This window comes from Zalophus californianus, chromosome 3 (genome assembly GCF_009762305.2).
Source record: "Zalophus californianus isolate mZalCal1 chromosome 3, mZalCal1.pri.v2, whole genome shotgun sequence".
Lineage (NCBI taxonomy): Eukaryota > Metazoa > Chordata > Mammalia > Carnivora > Otariidae > Zalophus > Zalophus californianus.
This window is the reverse complement of record NC_045597.1, coordinates 176771670-176787218: the sequence shown is the minus strand read 5'-3', so window position 1 is coordinate 176787218 and position 15549 is coordinate 176771670. Positions and strand designations below refer to the sequence as shown.

The 15549-nt window shown below is 55.5% G+C and overlaps 2 protein-coding genes across 15 annotated transcripts; one reads left to right on the top strand and one right to left on the bottom strand.

The window, feature by feature from the left end:
- Positions 1-113: 113 nt before the first annotated feature.
- Positions 114-6170, bottom strand: ANKZF1 (ankyrin repeat and zinc finger peptidyl tRNA hydrolase 1). Of its 4 annotated transcripts, XM_027588167.2 has the most exons (14): positions 6079-6170; positions 5560-5737; positions 4669-4781; positions 4341-4443; positions 4025-4218; positions 3526-3638; positions 3283-3430; positions 2766-2994; positions 2461-2607; positions 1281-1770; positions 1002-1113; positions 702-866; positions 479-564; positions 114-264 (listed from the first exon to the last, which is right to left on the bottom strand). In XM_027588167.2, exons 2-14 carry the CDS (start codon positions 5705-5707, stop codon positions 141-143), a joined length of 2172 nt encoding a protein of 723 aa, XP_027443968.1. In that variant the 5' UTR covers positions 5708-5737; positions 6079-6170; the 3' UTR covers positions 114-140. The 4 variants fall into 4 exon arrangements, with proteins under 4 accessions (XP_027443968.1, XP_027443970.1, XP_027443967.1 ...); XM_027588169.2 differs by having other exon boundaries at positions 4001-4218; positions 5560-6155; XM_027588166.2 differs by having other exon boundaries at positions 5560-6155.
- Positions 6171-6367: 197 nt separating this feature from the next.
- ATG9A (autophagy related 9A) lies at positions 6368-15477 on the top strand. 11 transcript variants are annotated; one of them, XM_027588155.1, is made up of 17 exons: positions 6369-6511; positions 6789-6849; positions 7510-7564; positions 7979-8110; positions 8225-8268; positions 8800-8864; positions 9670-9831; positions 10020-10161; positions 10400-11148; positions 11232-11385; positions 11494-11673; positions 11955-12203; positions 12403-12581; positions 12689-12806; positions 13550-13772; positions 13970-14115; positions 14404-15477. In XM_027588155.1, the coding sequence occupies exons 4-17, from the start codon at positions 8008-8010 to the stop codon at positions 14407-14409; spliced, it is 2520 nt and encodes an 839-aa protein (XP_027443956.1). In that variant the 5' UTR covers positions 6369-6511; positions 6789-6849; positions 7510-7564; positions 7979-8007; the 3' UTR covers positions 14410-15477. The 11 variants fall into 11 exon arrangements, with proteins under 11 accessions (XP_027443957.1, XP_027443965.1, XP_027443956.1 ...); XM_027588161.1 differs by having other exon boundaries at positions 7918-8110; XM_027588153.1 differs by having other exon boundaries at positions 7507-7564.
- Positions 15478-15549: the final 72 nt, after the last annotated feature.

The window sequence follows — 15549 nt, the reverse complement described above, 5'->3', positions numbered from 1 at the left end:
GTGGCCCTGTCTTTGCCCTGGTTCCTGAGTGTCCTTTCTGATCTTCCAAATACTCCTGTTTCACGGGAAAGAAGAAACCTAGGGCTAGTGTGAATGCACCCTCTCCGGGCCGAGGTGGCTCCAGGCGCAGCCGTAAGAGATCAGGAAGAGGGCTTGGCGGCCTGGCAGCGGTGATCCCGGAGACAGCGTGTGGAGCAGAAAGAGAAGTCAAGATAGTGAAAGGGAGTGAGGCCTTGGAGGGATGTCCCACAGCTCCAGCAGCGTCTGCACAAGAGGAAGACAGGTGGCCGAACAGGTACCCCAGAACCTTTCCAATCCAAGCTCTCCCCACCCCTCGGGCCATTTCCGGTTTTGCTCCAGAGGGTTTCCAGAACATCTCCAGCACCCCCCAGCCCCGACAGCCTTTCTGAGGTACTCGGCAACACTCGTTCTACTTGCCCACGCCTGGCCTGGCCATCACGCCTGCCCCTGCACTTACGGACCACTGATGGCTGCAGAGCCGGGGGCCTGGGGGGTGGGCGCTCCCAGCTGGGCAGCCAGCCGGCGCTCTGCGGCCAGAGCCCTCTGAGGGAAAGAGAAGTCTTGTTAAGGACAAGGCCCCGGTGGCAGACAGGGTGCCCAAGAAGGGACAGCTGCATGCTGGGAAGGGGTCAGACCCCTCAGGAAGTCGGGGCTGCGGAATAGAGAAGCTCCGGCCTCACCTTCTCTCGGTCGCTGAGGGCGACAAAGCGCCGCGCCTCTTGGTGCTCCTCCTCCTGCTCCCACCGCTTCTGCTGCCGCCCGTCCCGCTGCCGCCGGGCAGCCTTCTGCTCCCTTTTCCGCATAGCCTGCCGTGCCTCCATTTCTGGCGTCAGTGGCCCTGGCACCTGGGGGATTTCCGGGGAGGTGTAAGCTAAGACCCATACATACTGTCCTTGGGAGAACTAGAAGAAAGTAGAAAAGATCGTAGCCAGGATCTAGGCTGCCTTCCTACTCTGCTGCCGCTTCTTTTTCCAGCTGACCTGAGCCTTGCTGTAATCGTAAGCATCTGGATTCTTCCCCATGAACCTTCGGAACTCATTACGTGTTGACCTGTCAGCTGCAACCGTATACGGTGGCCGGGCCCGGGAGTCCCTAGGTGCGAAAAGCCCCAAATATGGGTTTAGCTTGCCTCCTGCATCTCCCAGCCTCACCCAAGCAGATCGAGGGGAATACCGTCAAGTAGCCAGGACCAACGTTAGCCTCCAGATGGTCCTCTCTATACCCCAAAGGGCTCACTCGGCTTGGGGACCCTTACTTACTGCACGGTAGGGTCGGCACCTGCCTCCAGCAGCAGGCGAACCACTGAACCTCTCCCAGCTGCAGCTGCTGCATGTAGGAGGGTGAAACCACTGGAGCCCAAGGGGGCACTGAGCAGAGACAGAACTCCAGGGCCTATGGGGCCGGCAGCTAGCTGGAGTTTCAACATCCCAACATCTCCGGCTCGACAAGCAGCAAGAAGCATGTCCCAGAGCTCTGACTGATCAGGGGTCTTGGCCTCATCCAGGGAAGGCCCCAAAGGGGCTGCGTGTGCCTGGGCAGACTGTGAGAAGGCCTCATCATCTCCTTGAGGTTGCTGGGGAAGAGTCCCATGCGCCCAGGCTTCCAGGTCTCGGCTTCTCTCCTTCTTATTCCTTTTCCTCCTCCTCCGCTTTGGCAGTACCTCAAACTCACGAAGATCCAGGGTCCCCACGGTCAACTCTACTAGCTCCAACTCTACCTGGAAGCTGTCCTCGCCCTCCGACCCTGAACCTAGGGAAAAATGCTACATGTTAGGTCCACCTAAAGAAATACACAGAGGGTGGAAGGATGTGGGCTGCCCCAGATGTATAAGAATGCACATAAAAAGAGAATCCAGACTGTCTTGAAATGAAAATAAGTATTTGTATTTTGTTACCCAAGATCAGCACATCAAGAGCTGAATCCAATAATATCACATGCAGAAATGAGGCTCAGCTCAGAGGGGAAGACCCAGCAGGAGGTACGGAGGGACAAGCATCCTTAGACTCTCCCCTCGAGCTGCATTAGGATGGTACACAACAGGGGAGAGCATGGGAGCACGGACAGCCACAACCGCTGCGTCTGCAGCGGGGAAAGCAGGCCTCAGTCCAAACTGCAGCATCCGGTGAGACGGCAATTATGTGAGATTCGTGCCACACAAGCATCTGCTTCACGTACTATTTCATGTTTTCTAAGTACTGGGGATACAGGGATATATCAGTGAACAAACAGAACAGGAAGTTTGGAAAGGTCGCTAAACCTGTCTCAGTAATTGCTACCAGGTGCCCCTTATCATAACAGACGTGTGTGTGTGTGTGTGTGTGTTAACGGTGTATGTGTTGTGTAAGGGCTCATTATAAAGAGAAGCAACAGCAGATTTGACACTGCATTTCCAGGATAGACACCCAGAGAGAGCTGACAGTTGCCAGATGGTGCTCAAACCCTGTTTGGGAGATTCCTCATTCTGCCCAAGTGCCTCATTTTCATCACTGGAGACCTTTCTCTCTGCCTCGATAGTCTTCTTCCCCCCTTTCATCTTCCAGTGTGTCTGAGGTGAGTCCAACCTGACTGCCTCCCGGGGATCTTCTCCTGCCATAAAACAAAAGATGTTTCTCTTTTGAGAGCAGAAGCCAGCCCGGGTCTCTCTCAATGAAGATGTTGTCTGGGTGTACAAATGAGAACCCAAGGCTTGGGCTGGAAGGTACAAGAAGGTCTAGGGAGTCTGGGGATCCAGACCAAAAGCTCACCATGGACATGCAAGGTGGTCAGCTTATGGAGCACACGCTGTAGCTCTCGGAAGGTGGGTCTGCGGGTAGCGAGGGGGATATCCCAAAGTCGGGGATCCCCCCGTTGCAGGGGCGCCCCATGGCCTCCGAAGAACAGGGACCGGCCAGAGCGGGGAGCACGCAGCAGTATTGTCTCAGCCTCCCCCAGCGCTTTAGCCCAGACTGGCCCTGCCAGCAGGTCACGAACATCCTAGAGAAGAGAGTAACTCAGCCCCATATATCTTCACTTGCTATTTTTAAATCTCCAACCAAAAAACCAGCCCACAGATGATGTGTAAGGAATGGGAAGCAGAAGATAATATAGAGGAAGAAAGAACGAGAGGATGAAGACTCTTGGGGATCCATCCCTAGTCTACCTTCGCCTTCCCAGAAATAACGAAGACTGGGAGGATGCAGGCATCAAGCTCCCCACTGTAACATTTGATGAAAGGGAAAAAAGTAGATTAGCAGACCACCGGATCTGAGACACCTAACTCACCTTGTATAATGTGGCTTCATTATAGCGCCTCAGGTTGGCTCCGGCAGAACGAGAAGCCCCACCCCGGGCATCCCGAATTCCCTGGGCTGTGCCCCGCTTGGCCCGCACCGTGTAGCGGTGAAAGGTTTTGTGGGTCACCACGTCTCTTCTGTAGACAACACAGACTCGGTGCTGGAAACCAGCCCGTACACCCAGGCTAACCAGACCCACCGCATCCTTATACCCCAGGCAGCACCCTCTCACCCTTGGAAAATGGCTCCAGCAAAGTGCCCAGCTGCAGCCATGAGCACCACAGAGTGTCTGGGACCTCCGTTTTGCAGGTTGCGTAGCAGCAGTTCAGGTTCTTCTGGGGGCACCTGGATGACAGAGGGACAGCACAAGCATGCCCGTGGCGCTCGCTCACAGGAAGAAACCCAGTGCCAAGTGTCTTACATGCGTGATCTCATTTCTTACAACCATCCTTGAGGCTTGTCTCCACTTTACAGACAAGGAAATTTGAGGCTTGTAGAGGTAGTCAAGATCAAGTGGTAGAACAATTCAAACCTAGATTGGTCTGTTTCCAAACTTAATTCCATTATACTGGACCCCAGATTCAGGCCAATTCAATCCAAAACTGTGCTGTCAGTGGTGATACCCATATCCAACAGGAAGAAAAGAAGTAAGAAATGGCCCAGGCTTAGGGGAGACCTAGGCTGAGTGTATAAAGGCTGCAGTTGGCCACACAGCCTGGGCCACCACTTGCCTGGTGAGGGCCCAGCACACAGCGATAGGCATAAAGAAACTGGCCCCGAGCATTTTGGAAAAGAACCCGATGGGAGTGGAAGCCTTGGGGTCTGCTGGGCTTCTCAAACTCAGCCCTCTCCTCATCCGGTATCTGCAAGTCCTCCTCACTGGCTGAGTCTGAGTCCTCTGATCCTGAGATGCTGGAAAGATCTCCTGAAAACAACATGAAGTGCACAAGTTTGGTGTGTTATCTTTGACCTTTCCTCAAGCTCCTAAACTAGGGCCTTCCTCCAGCCCCATGTCCTACTCAACACAGGTCTCCTACCAGCCATCACCTGTGGAGCTCTGCTTTTCAAAATCCAGGGCAGACAGGAGAGGCTTGTCCTTGAGACGTTGCTTTAGGTTAAACCGATGCCAGTCAAGCTTATAATGTTCCCTCTGGTAGGAGGCAAAGAAAGAGGCTGAATGTGGAAATATGCCCTAGCCTGGCCCTTTGTGGTACCCAAGACCAGTGACAGAACTCCAGGAAGTATGACCAGGTAATACCAACAGCCTCAGTCAAAACACTGACCTTTATTAACGAAAGACAAACCACATGTCTGCCTCTCCTCACCCACCCTATACTTTTGCTTCTGCCGTTTAGCTCTGCACCTGGCCTATTACCTGTTCCTGGTGGTTGTGGAAGGTCTGGTCACAAGTGGAACAAAATAACTTGTCTGAAATATCCAGCAGACCCTGGAGTGGTTTTCTTTCTGGGCTTGCTCTCTCCCCTGAACCTAAATAAGGGGAGGGTAATAAGAGGTGGAAAGGGAGTACAAACCTGCAGTACCTGGAATTACATTCAGTGTCTGATACACAAAGGAAAATACAAAAGAAAAAGACGGCACATCCTTTCCTTCAGAGTTTGCAATCTAGGAATCACAAGATAAACAGCAGAGTAATCACTTTATACAACAAGTATGCTTCTGAAAAGATGTGAGACAAATACATATCAAATACTTGACGTTAACTAAAGAGATTGTTTAGAAGAACCATGTAGAAAATAATTTTTGGTAACGTTAAGATTATTTTTAACTGCAAAAATCACTTCCCAAATGCCTGTTTTCTTTTTTTTTTTTTAGCTTACATTTTCAATTACGGTGTGGTTTGTTTAAAAAAAAAAAAAGTTCAAGAATAACAGCCAGAGGCAAATTAAGGTTGTAAAAAAACAAAAAAATTGTTTTACATTCATTAAGAACGAATGATTTGATTGGAAACCACTTAAATTTGGACTATATCTAGGAATTTTGAAGTTTTTTGCAGGCAGTGCTGTAAACGTGACCAGACCTAAGCAATGGCAAGGCAAGAGGCTTGTTTGGAGACAATTCGGGGGCCGGTGCTGGAAACAACCCGGAGATTGAGTGAATTTAAGGTAAGTTTTATCCAGTAGAAAGAGATGTCAACAAGGGCTCTTAAACCGGGGAATATCAATAAGAATGTGTTCCTTGGACGAGCAATAAGCTCTAAAGAGCCTGTCACGTTTCTCGTGGGTCCTCCCCAAACCTTCCCAGATACCTGGACAGGAAGTCTGCAGAGACTGGGCCAGAGCCTCCCCAGAAGGGTGGCTCACCAGGCTGAGGCCCTGAAGGATCGGAGCATCCGCGTTGAGGTCAAAGAGGGAGACCAACGTAGGAACCTGGGTTGCTGCTGAAACCGGCGACATGGCTGAGCAGAAATTCTTTAGGAGGAGCTCCTGGAGCAGAAAGGGACAGAAACAGAGCTCCCCAGAGTGCGATCCTACCGCCCAGTCTCCTGCCTGCCTGACTTGGTTTCCCCCACGCCGCAAGGCACCTCGGGCCTTACTCTGGTACCAGGAGTCCGCTCTGGGGGTTAATACGTGACCCCAGGCCGCTTTCTCAAACCCACAGTCTCGGACCACACAGAGTGAAAGGGGGAAGCATCCAGCTCCCAAATCGAGTCCAGTAGAGCTAAAAATCACTGAGGTTCCCTAAGCGACCGCTCCTCGATAACCGCGCGATGAGCTCCAGCAATGACTAAACCGCGTGGACTCGCCCCCACCCTCAGGAGCCGCACCGAAGGTCCCGGGTAGCCGAGCGGCACGCACGCCTACAATTCCGAGCCCGGATTTCTGCAACACCACAACAGTCTCGACACTACGGAGCAGCGAAGGGGACAAACGGCGTCGCCCGCACCTCAGCCCCGCCCCACATAGCGCGCACTATTGGTCCTCTGACTGTCCAAAACGCACTTCGAACCTTTAGTCCCGCCTCCGAAGCCGAGTATTGGCCGTCGTGTCTCCACCCCCTATGCTCATTGGCCAGACTGGCTGCGGGTGACAGTGAGTGGCAGGCGCCGGGCCTAGAGCTCTCGGTCCCGACCAACCCAGCGGAGCCGACCGAGCCCCTGGAATCACTCGGGTCACGGTTCCTGAGGTGAAACGCGAGATCGGTTACTGGAATCTCAAGGCCCGAGTCGGGCCTGACGGAGGGTGCCCGCGGAGCCCTAAGTGAGCTCACGGCGAGTAACGGGGGGAAGGGGCGCCGCGGGAGTGGCGAAGGCGCGCAGCCGGAATGTTTTGATGGCGGGGGCGCGCGGGCGGGGGCGCGCGCGGGCGGCGGGGCCGCGCGCGAGGTTGTCCGCTGTTGGCAGCCGAGCCCTTGGCCTGGCGCCGGGCGACCCTGGGGCGCGCTGGGCTCGGGTCTTGGCGGCTGGGTGTGGGGAGGCAACCCAGCCCACCTGGGTGATCGGCTGTCGGACTAGCTCGATTCTTCCAACATCCGCAGGAAACCCTGAGCCCAGGCCCGGCCAGCCGGGGCTCCATGACGCTGGGTCCACACTGACCCGGTGAGTGGTGAACTCCCCGAAGGTTTGGTCAGCTACTTTGGACCCAGGGCTCTCACTAACCCAGGGAGTCCCACTGGGGCCAGGCTTGGGTCGTGTTCCACGGCCCGAGGGTCTGCACCGACTGGGTGGGTGAGTGCTGCCTAGACATGCCTGGCTCCAGGGACCTAGGGACCCCACAGTTCGCCCAGGATCTGGGTCTGCACGGACCCAGTCAGGATTTCCCATCCAGGAACTGTGCCTGCCTGGTGGGCCTTTGGTGCTAGGGAACCAGGGGAAGAGGTTGACCAGAAAGGCCCTTTTCAGAAGAGACTCTTTTTCTTGGGTTTTGGATTTGGGGCTTTGAGGACCCTGAGAGGCCTAATTTCTGAGGCTGAGGTGGGGCGATGGAAAAACAGTCCAGAGGAGCTGCCTGACCTCAGGCCTGTACTGACTCAGTTTTTACAGGCTCAACAAGCCACTTCTTGGGATCCTACAGTTGGATGAGTGGTCCTGTATGGTACAGCCAGAGGAAGTACATCTAGCCTAGTGCCTCTTCCCCACTGCAGCCTCCCTGCCCCATGCTTGGCCTCCTCTTAGTGGAGGGTGGGTGGGTAGGAAGGTTGGGTTTCTTTCTATCCCCACTGCCCACTCCCTGGGGCCTGACATCTTCTCCTCCAGCAGCTGCAGAGCGAGGGCATCAAGGGCTGGAGTGGAGCAGACGCTGCCCATGGAGCTGGTAGGGCCATGTGCTTCTCTCAAACCTTTGTTTACAAAATGCTTCCAATCTCCCAGAGATGTCTTGGGAGACCCGGGTTTCTCCAGGAGGGCAGAGGGAAGCCCCCTTATCTCCACTGAGTAGAAGATGAAACAGCACCCCCACCCACCCCTACCCCCCCCACCCCCCCACCCGCAAAGCGGCAGACCGGCCAGACCTCAGTAGACACTCAGTAAAGGCTCTGGGAATGACTGACCTTCCAGACCCTGAGCTTACTGCTCTCCTGTGGTAACTACTCCTCTGCCTTTGAGCCAAGAAGACTGGGAGTAGAGACCAAGCGCAGAGATTCTTTCTCACTCTTTCTGATCTGCTAGGCAGGGCAGGAGACAAGCAGCAGCACGGTCTGAACCTGGATCTCTTCGTCATTCCCGGCAGGGGGACAAAGTGGACTGGGGGCGGTGGTGATGGCGCAGTTTGACACTGAATACCAGCGCCTTGAGGCTTCCTACAGTGATTCACCCCCTGGAGAGGAGGACCTATTGGTGCACGTCCCTGAGGGGAGCAAATGTGAGTTCTCGGACCCGACAGCGGAGCTGGGGCCTGGGGCGGGAGCGGGTGGAGGAACAGGACAGAGGGACCTGTTCCTTCAGGGCTCTGACATCTCTACTCCTGTGCCCACAGCACCCTGGCACCACATTGAAAACCTTGACCTCTTCTTCTCTCGAATATCCTTTGTGTCTGCGTGGGAGCTCTGGGACCCTTAGCCCCCATCTAAGCAGGGCCCCGGTGGGAAGTTGGGGTGGGTTTGATTCTAATCCCCGGAAGGGAGATGGAACTCTTCCTAAGGCTGAAAGAGGCTGGGGAAATAAGGATCATTATAGATAATGATAAGCCTGCGTTTCCCAAGAGCTGCGTGCCTTTCACTTCGTGGTGTCAGTTCATAAGGAACCTCTCTAAAGGTGATCTTTGTTTTTGACGGGACACTAATAACTATAATAATCAGTATCTTTTTACCTACTCTGTGTCAGCTCTGTGTAAATACTTTACACTCATTAGCTCATGCCTAATAATCCTATGAGACGGGTGCTATTATTTCCAAAGTGCCACTGCAGACGAAAGTTGAGAGAGATTAAGTTTGGCCAAAGTCACACAGCTAGAAAGTCATAGAGCCAGGAGTTAAGTTTGGGCATGTGACCCCCAAAGTCTGTGCCCCTAAGTGCTGTCTCTGTCAACCACATTTTTCTTGACAATTATACGTTTATAATCTACACCAGAAGAATGGCTTCACTTGCATGCTCATCGGGGAGATCTTTGAGCTCATGTAAGTCTAAGGAGGGACAGTGATGTGGGGAAGGACCGCATCTCAGTCTTTCCTCTTCTTGAGCTCAGCCCTGGCCATACCAGCCAGTGCAGCTCAGTTCCCGGCTCAAAACCCTGCAGACTAATTTTAGAGCTCAGGGACTGGTGTGGCACCAAAATTTACAATCACTTTCTTTATCTGCCTTATAAGGAATTCTTCCCAAATTCTCTTCTCTTCCATGAAGAGAACTGAGACTTGACCATTTCAGCAGCTCATCAGCGATCCCATGGAATGGGCGTGGTTCGGTCAGGAGGTCTCAGAGATGCCAGCCACTTAAGAAAAGTGTGTGTTCTGCCTTAGTTACACCTAGGAGGGCAGAGCACTTTCTAAGAAAGGAGCCATATGGCCTTGCCAAAGAGGATGGGATTGGGAAACCCTCCCTCAATCAGGAAAGACTGTAAATCCCTTTAGGGCTTCTAATACTATCTCAAAAGGAAATCAGGGATTGGGTAGCAGAGACCACAATCACAAGATCTTTGAGCAGAGTCTAGTAAGTGGTGGCAGAGATTACCATGCAGTGAGGAAAGCAGGCTAATTGTGTGACGCCCAAGGCTAAGAGGAAAAAGCGGGAGCTGGTTTGGGCCTAAGAAGGTCTCGGGGGGCTGAGCAGCAGAGAGAGCCCACTGGGGGTTCTCCAGCCCCTGCTCATCCCCAGAGGCTGCTCTCCAGCCTTGTTCTGCTGCTTCCAGACTCTTCCCTTTTCCCACACTATTTCACTGGTGCCTCTCTGACTCTTGGAGTGTGGCCCCTCTTCCCAATTCCCCAGGCAGTTCCTCTTTGTGGTTGCCTTCACCACCTTCCTGGTCAGCTGTGTGGACTACGACATCCTATTTGCCAACAAGATGGTGAACCATAGTCTTCACCCTACCGAGCCTGTCAAGGTCACTCTGCCAGACGCCTTTTTGCCCGCCCAGGTCTGTAGTGCCAGGTAAGGGCCACAGCTCAGAGGACACCAGAGCCAGAGTTCCACTAGCAGGTGGGGAATGGAGTGGGAGGTGGTGGCACATTCCCTAGAACACAGACTCGGGCTCAGCCTCGCCATATCCTTCAGGATAGCATCCTGTCTGCCAAGACTCCTCAAGGCCTCCCCTCCCCCCCCTTCCTTTTCCCCACCAGGATTCAGGAAAATGGCTCCCTTATCACCATCCTGGTCATCGCTGCTGTATTCTGGATTCATCGGCTTATCAAGTTCATCTATAACATCTGCTGCTACTGGGAGATCCACTCCTTCTACCTGCACGCTCTGCGTATCCCCATGGTGAGACTGGAGAAGTTGGGCAGTTAGCGCGCCACAGCCCAACGTGCCTTCTGCGGCTTGGGAGGGGTGGGGCGTGCTGCTGGGCCTCGGGCACCCTCCTCTGTCACTGGCAGGTCAAAGGAGCCTCTGCTTAAAGGCTCCACCCAGCAAAGCACAGGGCCTCACAGCTAATGCGGGGCGAGGAGGAGTCCAGGCAACAAGCCCGCCTTCCCTACCGTGTCTCTCTCCCACCCCACAGTCTGCCCTTCCGTACTGCACGTGGCAGGAAGTGCAGGCCCGGATTGTGCAGACCCAGAAGGAGCACCAGATCTGCATCCACAAGCGCGAGCTGACAGAGCTAGACATCTACCATCGCATCCTCCGTTTCCAGAACTACATGGTCGCCCTGGTTAACAAATCCCTCCTGCCTCTGCGCTTCCGCCTGCCCGGCCTGGGGGAGGCCGTCTTCTTCACCCGTGGCCTCAAGTACAACTTCGAGCTGATCCTCTTCTGGGGACCTGGCTCTCTGTTTCTCAATGAATGGAGCCTCAAGGCTGAGTACAAACGTGGGGGGCAACGGCTCGAGCTGGCCCAGCGCCTCAGCAACCGCATCCTATGGATCGGCATCGCCAACTTCCTGCTGTGCCCCCTCATCCTCATCTGGCAGATCCTCTATGCCTTCTTCAGCTACGCGGAGGTGCTGAAGCGGGAGCCCGGGGCCCTGGGAGCACGTTGCTGGTCCCTCTACGGCCGCTGCTACCTCCGCCACTTCAATGAGCTGGAACACGAGCTGCAGTCCCGCCTCAACCGAGGCTACAAGCCCGCCTCCAAGTACATGAATTGCTTCTTGTCCCCTCTGCTGACGTTGCTGGCCAAGAACGGCGCCTTCTTCGCTGGCTCCATCCTGGCCGTGCTTATCGCCCTCACCATCTACGACGAAGACGTGTTGGCCGTGGAACACGTCCTCACCACCGTCACACTCCTGGGGGTCACTGTGACCGTGTGCAGGTGGGCCAGGGCGGCAGGCGGGGGCAAGCCAACTAGCGCCCCTGGGAAAGGCTTACCTCTCACCGTGACCCCGATTCCCACAGGTCCTTTATCCCGGACCAGCATATGGTGTTCTGCCCCGAGCAGCTGCTCCGCGTGATCCTCGCGCACATCCACTACATGCCTGACCACTGGCAGGGTAATGCCCACCGCTCGCAGACCCGGGACGAGTTTGCCCAGCTCTTCCAGTACAAGGCAGTGAGTGGAGTTGGAGTTAGGGCCTCTTAGAGACTGGCTGATAGCTCGGTGGTGAGGGCTGGGATCCCTCCTGCTCTCTTGTGACCTGGGTCCCCCCTCCCCTTTCAGGTGTTCATCTTGGAGGAATTACTAAGCCCCATTGTCACACCCCTCATCCTCATTTTCTGCCTGCGCCCACGGGCCCTGGAGATCATAGACTTCTTCCGCAATTTCACTGTGGAGGTCGTAGGTGTTGGAGATACCTGCTCCTTTGCTCAGATGGATGTTCGCCAGCATGGGCATCCCCAGGTACCGGGAGAGGACAAGGGCAGGTGGCCGGAGGTGAACAGGGTCTCTGGGCCGACTGCAGAAAGACACCCCTCTGAGCCAATGCATCACTAAAAGGCAGCCCTGCTTGGTAAATAGGAGCTTGGGCTGGATTTTAGCCTTCAGCTTGCAACCTCTGGCCAAGTTCCCTTGAGAAAGGCACAAACCAAGCAATTAGCCCAGCGTGTGACCGTCCCCGGGGTGGGCCCCGGGGCTCTGGACAAGATACAGCAGTCCCCCTCACTGTAGCCTCCCTTGTGCAGTGGCTGTCCGGTGGGCAGACAGAGGCCTCGGTGTACCAGCAAGCCGAGGATGGGAAGACAGAGCTGTCACTCATGCACTTTGCCATCACCAACCCCGGCTGGCAGCCGCCACGTGAGAGCACGGCCTTCCTCGGCTTCCTCAAGGAGCAGGTTCAGCGGGACGGAGCAGCTGCCGGCCTCGCCCAAGGGGGTCTGCTCCCTGAAAATGCCCTCTTTACGTCCATCCAGTCCTTACAGTCCGAGTCTGAGGTGTGTTCCTGGGGACTGGAGCTGACAGTGGGCAGAGTGGACTCCAGGTGCTGGGAGTTGAGGGCCTGGGGTGGAAGGGCCTACCCGCCCAGTCGGTTTCCTTCTGTCTGTTCAGTCTGTGCCCTGACATCCAGAACACTGAGGGGCCCTGCGGCCTCCCTCCTGCCCTGGGAACTCTACCCACCCCTTTCTTTCACAGCCACTGAGCCTTATCGCAAATGTGGTAGCCGGCTCATCCTGCCGGGGACCCCCACTGCCCAGAGACCTGCAGGGCTCCAGGCACAGGGCTGAAGTCGCCTCTGCCCTGCGCTCCTTCTCCCCTCTGCACCCTGGTCAGGTGCCCACAGGCCGAGCTCCCAGCACCATGACAGGCTCTGGGTGAGTGGGGGGCGGGGGGCCACGATGGGAGGGCATGGCAGTAGCCCCCAGCAACCTCTGCGGGTCTCAGAAATGTTGACGGCTGCTGTCTGTGCCGGGAGGGACAGGGTGGATGCCAGGACAGCCAGCTCCGGGAGCAGTGTGTGGGAAGGACAACTGCAGAGCCTGGTGCTGTCGGAATACGCATCCACCGAGATGAGCCTGCATGCCCTCTATATGCACCAGGTGAGTGGGGCAGGAAGGGCCCAAGCCACGGAATCAAGGTGGCCGCTGACAAATAGAGGGTTTTAGGAGTGGAAAAGCAAGACTTGGGTTCGGAACCCTTCTCTGCCGTTCCCCTACTCTGATCTCCATTCCCGCATATACCCCTTTACCATCCTTTTTAGCCAAGTTTATTGTCATCCAGGGCCCTTTACACATTGGTTGTTTTCAGTGCCAAGAATCCACTTCCCTGAGCTAGGCATATGGCTCCCTCCTTTATTCACCTGTTCTTACTTCTTCCATGAGACCGTCTCTGGCCAGCCTGACCAAAAGAGCCTCCCTTGGCCACCCTCCTGAATCTTCCTGCTTTATTTTTCTCCATAGCATTTATCTGACCTGCTGCATTTTTTTTCCTTTTTTATTTCACTGTCTATAACCGCCCACCTCCACCCCCAGCATAGAAGCCATACAAGGGCTGGGATTTTTGTCTGTTCTGTTCACTGCTGTCTTCCCAGCACCTTGAAAGAGTGCCTGGCACTTACATGTGCAACCAATTTGTTCTTGACTCAAATGACTAGGTTCCAGGGATCTGAGAATTTAACCTGTAAGACGTCATATGTGTGGTACACACTGTTAACGTGGTAGTTACTCTGGGTCGCTGATTCTAGGTGAGGTGGTAAAAATGGGAACTGGAGGATAGCATGGTGGGGGGCATCTGTTTCATATAGCCTGTCCCTGCCTAATGAGCACCCCCCTCCACTTCTCAGCTCCACAAGCAGCAGGCGCAGGCCGAACCTGAGCGGCACGTGTGGCACCGCCGGGAGAGCGATGAGAGTGGGGAGAGCGCCCCTGAAGAGGGGGCAGAGGGCTCCCGGGCCTCCCAACCCATCCCTCGCTCTGCTAGCTATCCCTGTGCTGCAGCCCGGCCCGGAGCCCCTGAGACCACCGCCCTGCAGGGGGGCTTCCAGAGGCGCTATGGGGGTATCACAGGTATCCAGCGGGAGTCCAGGAGGGTACAGAGCCTTCAGGGAAAGGTGGCTCTTTGGGGGGGCCTCCTGGGGAGGAAGGAGGTCAGAGCGATCAGGCCCAAAGAGACTAACCCTCACCCCGACCCTGAACAGCCCCAGAACCTTTCTCCACATTTCTGCTTGTGTTCATTCTAAGAGGACATTTACTTGTGTCTCTAGATCCTGGCACAGTACCCCGGGCTCCCTTTCACTTCTCTCGGTTGCCCCTTGGAGGGTGGGCTGAAGACGGGCAGTCAGCATCCAGGCACCCAGAGCCGGTGCCCGAGGAGGGCTCGGAGGATGAGCTTCCCCCTCAGGTGCACAAGGTAAGGGCTCCAGGACCGGAGAACGACTACTACTGGAAGTAGTAACTTTCAGGCCGAGATCAAAGTCTCATGGGAGAGAAGGCAGGCCGCTCGTACAGAGATACTGTTCCTCCCCCTCCAAAATACAATGCCCTTTCTTGCCTCACCTTCTCTGAAATCTAGGGCTTGATTTTCCCTACGATTTCCTCCCCAGGAATCAAGCTTTCCTTTTCCTTTATCTCCAAGCTGTTTTTTGGGCAAGCAGAGAGCGGAAGATTATCTCCACTACTAACCCGTTTCTCTCCACAGGTATAGACAAGGCTGAGGAGGGTCCCTGTGTCCCAGGATGGAGGCCGTTGTTGCCCTGCCATCCTATCCGCCTGCCATGGAGGGCTCCTCTTGAGTGTTGCCTGGCTCCACGTGTGTGGTGTTTTGTGTGTCTGTGCCTGGCCAAGGGAGGTGCCAACACTGGGCTTGCCACAGCCCCAGGAGAGAAATTGGGGGCCCAGGAACCAAGGCACACAGGACTCTAGCCTCATCCCCAGGAACCCCCTTGGCTCAGAGTGTGGTGCTAGAAACTGGTCCCCAGCCCAGCCCCAGTACTGCCACCTTTGCACCCACCCCTGCAAGTCTCCAGAGGACTGCCCACCACAGAAGCTGCCAAGCAGGGAGAACCCGTGCCAACTGTGGAGTGGGGAGGTTGGGCCCAGACCCTCAGCCTCTGCAGCCTCCCTCCCCCACCCTGAACAGATGAGCAGCTCAGGCTGTGGCCCTTACCTCACCCCCAGTTCTCTCCCAGTGCTGCAGCCTGCTCACCTCTCCCGCTTCCTGCACATGACTGGCACGTGTGCCGCTTGCTCTGGTTCTGTTCGCTTGCTCCCATTCTGTTCAGCTTTTGCTTTGCATTGGTGCGGAGGCCCTAGATCCCAGCTCCTCTCATGCTATCTTGACACTAAGAAGGAAGGTTTCTAAATTGCAGGAGCAGGGTGGACTTTCTTTGCTGCCCTCTCCCAACTTTTAGGATGGGCCCCTGGGAGACTGAGGCCGTCCTGGTCCCCATTGCTGCTTATTACACCCCTTACCGCCTGCACATAGGATGGACTGGACTGGTTGTGCCCTCGGCTGTCTACCTCCCAGCAGGAGAGCTCTGGCCTGCCTCCCGCTGTCCTCCAGAGGGGGACAGAGGGACGACAGGAGGCCTTCGCCCTAGGCTTTGAGCTGCCGCATTGCATGCTGGGATCCAGCTCCTACTCTCCATCCCACCCCTCGCCCCGATCTGGTCCACTGCGGGTGTGGTCAACTGTGCTGCCCGAGCTCGCAGCGGAAGGCGTAGGAACTGTGTACAGCTTGATAACCCTTAATAAAAAAGGGACTTTGACCAGGTCGCGGCTTGTTGTCTTGCGCCGCTAGTTGTCTCTCGGCGCTAGGATTGTGGGAACAAGCGGAGTGGGGTGC